Source organism: Triticum dicoccoides, chromosome 4B, assembly GCF_002162155.2.
Source record: "Triticum dicoccoides isolate Atlit2015 ecotype Zavitan chromosome 4B, WEW_v2.0, whole genome shotgun sequence".
Lineage (NCBI taxonomy): Eukaryota > Viridiplantae > Streptophyta > Magnoliopsida > Poales > Poaceae > Triticum > Triticum dicoccoides.
This window is the reverse complement of record NC_041387.1, coordinates 369,791,425-369,798,791: the sequence shown is the minus strand read 5'-3', so window position 1 is coordinate 369,798,791 and position 7,367 is coordinate 369,791,425. Positions and strand designations below refer to the sequence as shown.

General features: G+C 42.2%; 1 protein-coding gene across 2 annotated transcripts; it reads right to left on the bottom strand.

Annotated features, from left to right (window-relative positions):
- Positions 1-214: 214 nt before the first annotated feature.
- LOC119296188 lies at positions 215-2,645 on the bottom strand. Of its 2 annotated transcripts, none has more exons than XR_005145006.1 (6): positions 2,499-2,644; positions 1,604-1,808; positions 1,357-1,516; positions 1,236-1,264; positions 776-1,159; positions 215-566 (listed from the first exon to the last, which is right to left on the bottom strand). XR_005145006.1 is itself a non-coding variant. In XM_037574571.1 (6 exons), the coding sequence occupies exons 2-6, from the start codon at positions 1,690-1,692 to the stop codon at positions 558-560; spliced, it is 495 nt and encodes a 164-aa protein (XP_037430468.1). In that variant the 5' UTR covers positions 1,693-1,808; positions 2,499-2,645; the 3' UTR covers positions 215-557. The 2 variants fall into 2 exon arrangements, 1 of the variants encoding a protein (XP_037430468.1); XM_037574571.1 differs by having other exon boundaries at positions 952-1,159; positions 2,499-2,645.
- Between the last annotated feature and the right edge of the window lie 4,722 nt (positions 2,646-7,367).

The following is a 7,367-nucleotide window of genomic DNA, read 5'->3' as shown; positions in this document are numbered from 1 at the left end:
TTAGGGAAAGAGTGGCTAACAAAATGACCACCACAAGTGTGATAAAGATTTGGCAAAAAAATTTAAGCCTATGGCATGCGGACCATGAAGCTAGAAAAGTGTGGCAAGCCACATGTGTGACAATGAAACAAACACATGCACTGCCTAAAATACTGTGGCGTGACTAAAGTTAGGGCTGGCAACCTTAGGCTATAATCCAAATAGGCCCTTCATGTTTTCATCAACAGTAAGCAATCTTATATTATCTGAGATACGTGACACCACAATCTCATGCAATTAACATACCTAGCAGGTCTACAATAAACAAGAAGTGCAGGATAACAGAATGCACAGCAGTGCCGTCCGTCAAACACTACAGATAGCCCCCGGCCAAAAGCTACCAACACCACCTCTACTACCCAACTTCAGGGGCACGCCAAAATTCTACCAGTGTCTAGATACAGATCTCGTGATCATCATTGTAACCATGCCATCGCCTCCAATCTTTTATGACTTTGCTTCTTCACCCGCAGCTGATGGAGCTTCCCCTCCCTTGCTCCCCTCCTCTGTCTCGACATCTACATCAGCTGCATTTACAACAACATGAAATTAGTTCAGCAAACAGTACAACCCATAAAATCCATTTTCGATATCCGAGAGTCGAGACCAGACTTCACAAGTTAAATAGACCAAATCAAAATTTTGTAGTAATTCACAAAAGAGAAGGCCGACCAAAGTCTCTATGTACTGTTCTTGGAACTGATGATTAAGAGTTACGACAGTCGCCTCGACTTACATTGAACAACATTGGACAGTGTTCGACACTTCCACAGGCATGTGTATGTGATAGGGAGATTATGAAAGCAACACTGAAGATATGTCTATGCTACTCTCGCATTGGACCTCCAAAAAAATTGAGGGCTCACCTAAAAGGCTAAATAATTAAGAGTAGGATTCATCAAAATGTCTTACTAGTATGCTCGTTCTGAATATTATCAGAATAGCACTAATCAAATAGCAGGACAGAAATATGAAGCCTTGAACAGGCATATGCTTCCCGAAAAAATCATGTAGTACAAGATAAACATCATAAGCTTCCTTTGTTAGCATTGTCAACCACATTGTTTTCATCATGCTCCAAAATCTCATCATCGTCATCACCACCTCCCATATCCAGCTTCTGCAAACACAAAGAACAATGGAAGCCTCGCTAACATTTACTTCATCACTAGAGAAAGATTGTACCAAACCCATACCGAGAAGTCCATATCACCAAAGTCACCAACTGCGACGCAGATAACTTGAGGTCAGTTCACCCTGAACAACATAGTAGGGTATATGACACAAACAAACACATGTTTGAACCATAGAACTTACATCCAGCGTCTTCATCATCCTCATCTTGCCATTTATCCCAGTCAACCTTGAGGAACACAGGTGGTTTGCCTTCCTTCTTGAGCAGCCTAGGCCACCACTTGCCCTCAGCTTTCTTGACAAGGTAGCATATAGTCCTCGGGGCAAGAGCCGCTTGGCTCTCCTGCATGTAAATAAATAAATAACAGCAGTTAGCATGTAAAATGTGCACCCAAGAAGATGACATTTGTTAGTAATTATAGACACCAACCTCAACACTGACAACATCAAAGAGCTCAAGGTCAAGCTCATACTGCATGTCATCAGGAGGGGCCGTTGCTTAGAAGTTGAAATGGCCATCAGGGTTCAACTTGAGCTTCACATCCTTTGCGTCGGGCAGCTCAATCATCAAGTAAACCTTGTCTAGGCTCTGCGCCCACTTAGTGCTCGGGTGGCGAATGCACTCAAAAAAATCCCTATCACGATTTTGATCAAATCTCGTTGTCATTTACAATCACGACAATCATCAATAAGAATATGGCTAGCCAATTAGTTGGCCAAAAAGTTGCAACTTTTTGTGAGGTTGGCCAAACAAATGGTAGTCAACCAATCAGGGCGGCCCTTTGAACAAAAACTTAGGATATCGCAGATCGCAATATCTAGCATACTTGTGCCTAACTAAGAAATACAGTAAAAAATGCGGGAGAAAGAAATACAGTAACTTACAAGGTGCAATGTCCAGACTCCAAGTCCCAACTTCCAGACCCATGATCTAACTAATACTACCTCCGTCCTAAAATAAGTGTCTTAACCTTGGTACAACTTTGTACTCCCTTCGTCTGGAAATACTTGTCGAAGAAATACATAAAAATGGATGTATCTAGAATTAAAATACGTCTAGATACATTCATTCCTCCGACAAGTATTTCCGGAGGAGGGAGTACTAAAGTTAGTGCAAAGTTGAAACACTTATTTTGGGATGGAGGGAGTACATACTATATGACATACAAGACCATATGCAGAATCATATAATAACCAAGCTAAAATAGCAGCACTCCGTCAATCAATCCCATCCCAGCCCGCTCAACTGGCGGCATGACCGCACATGAATCTGATCAAGAATGAGAGAGAGCGCAACGCAGAGAAGGATCGCGAGCGGTTATCACCTCATGTTTTACTGGAGGAAATTTCGTACGCGCGAGTTATTGCTCCTGCTGCGCGGGGATCTACGCTTTAGGGTTCAGAGTCGCGACTCCAGGAGGGGAGACGGAGGAAACGAGCAAGAATGTTGCGGGCGTAAAAGGAAGCCAACGAGGGCAACACCGTAAATAAGGTGGCTTAGCTGCTTCGGAAAGGCTCTAGATCGTTCGATGTCCTTTGGGTTTCAACAAGACAAAAGACAAGGTTGGGCGCCGTTGGCTGTTATTGGGTTTCAAAAATATGTACACACACTGATAAAAAAAATTGTACACACTGTAAAAAAATTGTACACACTCTGTTTTAAAATATAGGGTGTATTTTTTTAAAGTCAAACATTTAAGTTTGATTAATTTTTTAGAGAAATATATCAAAATTTATAATATCAAATCGTATAATTAGATAAATTATGAAATACAATTTTCATAATTTTTTTGTTTAATGTTGTGGATGTCGATATCTTTTGCTGTGAATATGGTCAAAGTTATAGAAAATTTGAATTTCCAAAAAAACAAATACCCCTTATATTTTGAAACCGATGGAAGATTTAGTTTCGCGGGTGCGGGAGGTGATGAAGTATGTTTATTTTTATTTTATAATGGATGAGTTGGTGGGCATTTCGTGGTGTGATTCTGTGTTATCCGCTACCAACCTATACTTATGTGAGAAATTTTTTGCGTCGGTCGTTGCATGTATATTGGTGCTACAACATCACATGGTGACACTTCTTTTTTCTAGGTGATGGAGTTGCGCAGGATTAATATGTTTTTATAGGCTGGTTGCTGCTGTTTGATTTCCAGAAATCGTTGGTTTGATCAAAATCGTAAGCCAAATTCAAAATTGAACACCACAATTGAATGAAAGAGCTCGAAATTAGGGAACATAGCGAATACAACTAATTGAATGAGAGAGCTCCTTGAGAAATTGTTGACCTGGTCAAAATCAAGTGACCCAATTATCTCTACTCTCTACTCCTATAAAAATGCGAGTTGGTGGTGATGGCGTGCCTGCCTTTGTGGCATATGTGCCGTCTGATCTGAAACGGACGGCTGAGAGTGAGATAAGTTGTGCTTGAGCCACTTGTACAACATTTTGCAGAAGCACCCCGTCGACTACTTGTTTCTATTTCTCTCTGGAGAAAGAAACAGAAGCTTCGAGTACCCCTATCAAAGTCGCTACACACGGTGGAAATCTCTTGGTCTCTCTCTCGACGCGAGAGGCGGTTTCCAGGCGTGCTGCCTCCGCTGGTCTCCCTCGCCTCCGGTAAGCCGTCGGGCTCTGGGAGGTGTGCGGGACAGTGTACGACCGCGATGCGGTTGTAGATAATGTTGTTTTAGGATTTTATTCTGGCACTGGCGGGCAGGCAGGGGCGACGTCAACGCTGTGGGATAAGGTTCCCCCTGGCTCCTTTCCTGTCTCGGCGGTGCTCCCTCCGGCCGGTGGCACTGTGGGGTTAGGGAGGTTGGTCTCTCTCTTATCCGGCGAGGTTTGGTCGGTGATGGGGGTGCACAACAGTACAGAAGTTGGGATTTGTGGAGAGGGATTCCCAGATCCGGTCGCCGCGGACGGCCGACAGCTGCGCACTGTTGCAGGCGAAGTGGTTTGAGTTGCGGCTCCACTCCGTCGTAGGCTGCCGCTGGTCAAGGGATCACTGAGTCTACCCCAGGCCGATGCACCGGAACCCTCCATGGTTCCGTCTTTTGGGGCGGGACTTATATGCGGCTCACAAAGCCATGGATCGGCGATGCTGCTCCTCATGCCCGTTGTCTTGTGGATGACGACTAGCACCGGCGAGTGCAGAGATCAGCGTGCCTAGGTGAATAAGGAAGATGAACTGGGCTGTAAGTTACTTTGTTTTCAATGTCGGCGTTATTCCCTTTAGTGTTGTCTCTGCCTCTCTGGTTCTCAACCTCCAACGACATGCCCTTTTTTTGTGCTGGCCATGGAGGCTAGCAGCGGCAGGACTGCCATGACTAGGCCGCGCAATATTTCTGACAGTGTTGAGCTACTCGTTCCCGACAGCTCCGGTGCCAAGCTGCCAATAGAAGCCGAGCAGGTATGTGTGTGATGGATCTTTTAATTTTTAGTTTGCTTCCTGTTCGATTAGGTGCATATTTCGCAAGATAATGTTGTTCGGAAGGGGTCGCTGACGAGCAAGGTGAGGCCATTGCGTCTATTCTTGTGTTAGTTTGTTTCAAAGAAATCACACTAATTTCTCTCAGTATACTCTGCAGAGAAATAAGTACGGAAGCATGCTTCACTGATGACTACTGATCTAGAATTGTCTGTTGCTGAAATAAGTCCTGGAGCGGTGGAGCGGGCTGAACAATTTCCTGTTGATTTTACTGAATGGATTGTCCCTGTAATTTGACCAAACGTCATGTCACCGTGCCACTGAAGTTTTTGCACGGAATTCTTGTCTTTTTGGGTGGTGCCAAACTGTCTTTTTGTTGAACAATGCCACAATTGCATAGTTGTAAGTTATTTAGGATTGTCTCTATTGCATACGACCTGGAGTTACAAGAGGTCCAGTACTAATTTTGTGTATGTATGTACATGTGCAGTCACCCATTTTCTATACACATGATTCCAAAGCATTTTTTACTGTACATTTTGTTTCTTTGCTCGGTACAAAATGTATTGCAAGTGTTGTTCATTTTTTCCCCTTCTGTAAATATACTAGAGACCCTCTAAGGGCTCAGTTTTCTTCCCGTTGTCTGAATATACCCAGATTTATTTTTTGTGTGCGTATTTAACAAAGCATTTAGTTAACCACTTCTACTTCATTCTTGTTTGTCGTGAAACCACATATAAGTGTGTGCTCAAGTTATAGTATGTATGTTAGGAAATACACAGGAGCTCCCGGGTGCTTCTCATCTCTATATTATGAATATTAAACTTAGAAAACTCTGAAATTTGAGGATAGCAAACCCGGGTGCCCAATCCACTCCCGGGTGAAGTTTCGTGAAAAAAGTGGCGAAGGAAATATAGTCCAAACTAAAATCTGTCCAAACATTTTTTGTGCATAGATTTCTTCTGTCTTTTTTTTGCCATGGATACATTTCATGGTATTTTTTCATGAAATTTCATATGAAAGTAGATTGGACACCCAAGTTTGATATCCCAAAATCCCCCCAAAGAATAAAATTTTCTGGTGATTTTTTGAACTTAATGTTCATATAGGGGGTAGAGCACCCTGGTGCTACAAATCCTCTTCTGTATGTTAATATAATGTCTTGATTGCTATCTTCAAGATATTATTATGTGTTATTTGATATGATTCTTTTTTCGCCAAATCTTGCAAAGAGGTTTGGAATGTTGCAACATCAATTTATTTTGGATGTCATCATTTATATTTTGGTCATGTTTGGCATGTTGCATCATATAATGCTCATATTCATGTAGAGATGACATGTGCGTGACATGGGCGGGTTGCGGGTCAGGATAGGTTTTTAACCCATTGGACTAGGATAAGTTTGTAGCCATCGCAAGTTGCCACATGCGTGTGGATGGATTTTTAATTTGCTGCATGCTCCGTCCCCTCGGTAAATGATACTGTGAGCAATGAGAAAGGTGAGTAGGGAAAACAACAAGTCTTCTCACGAGATGAATTCGGAAAATGTTTCGTTTGGATTAAAGAGTTTATTGATTGGAAACCTATATTTGATCATGCGTGATATATACACGTCAACAATATAACATCGCTTTGATCAACGTCTACATACATTTGTTATTGTCTCCTACATATGGGTTTCTGACATAACTTAAATCCACCTAATCTTATAAGATCCGTAGCGTAGCATGGGCATCTTACTAGTAAAATGAAGACCTCAATTAATTGTGAGGCCTTAAAAATTAGGAAGGTTAGTGTGTAGTTTAAAAGAATTGAATGAGAGAGTTTTGAGAAATGTTGACCCAATCAAAATTGGGTGACCCAATTTCAATTGGAGACGTCAATTGAATGTGGGCTCTTTAAAAGTATGGAGCATAATTTTATAGAGGATTTCACCCTATTTTGATTTTTATTGTGCAGATAAAGCAACCACCACATTAATACAACAAATCTAAGAATATAAACAATAAGGCTATTGAGACAACAACACAAACATGGCCGAATTAAGAAAAAGGCCACCAAGTGGCCGCGGATCAATGGTTAGGAGGTGGAGCAAGACAGTGTCAATGCGTCTTGCCTTATTTTTCATGATTTATGCTGCTCCATTTTGCTCGCTACTACTATGGGAGTCACTTTTGTTTTCTTTTTCTCTGGCTGCTAAGATGATTCATTTTGTCGGAGAGAGCAATGCGAATAGTCCAGAAGGTCGCAAATCTAACCCTTAGTTCAATGCTGGGTATTAGATGGCTAACTATGTTTTGAGCATTGCTTTCAATGAATATACTAGCAATGTGCCTGTGCGTTACAACGGATCCAGAGTAGAATAATACATGTTCACAAACTTGAAAGTTAGTTTTGGTATATATCACTAGAAATATGTGAACACCCAATATGCGATTATATCCCACACGTGTCGAGGCACGATGATGCGAAGCATCCTTCCATCATCCCCATGGACTCTACACCAACACATCAAGCACCACGTGGGCCTATGACAAGAGCTTAGACACGCGCAATGGAAACCAAGGTGAACTCCTTCCTACTTGACATGCATATGGACACGAATGGAACTTGGTTTCTACCTCACCAAAATGCACTATGTATCATTAGGTACGAAGAAGAACACCCCCAAGCAGCTAAGGAGCATCACCAAGGAGTAAGAGAAGCACCCCAATACTTTGAGGAAGGAGGAGGAGTCCCAAAGTAGCAGGATAGGAAGTCCCAG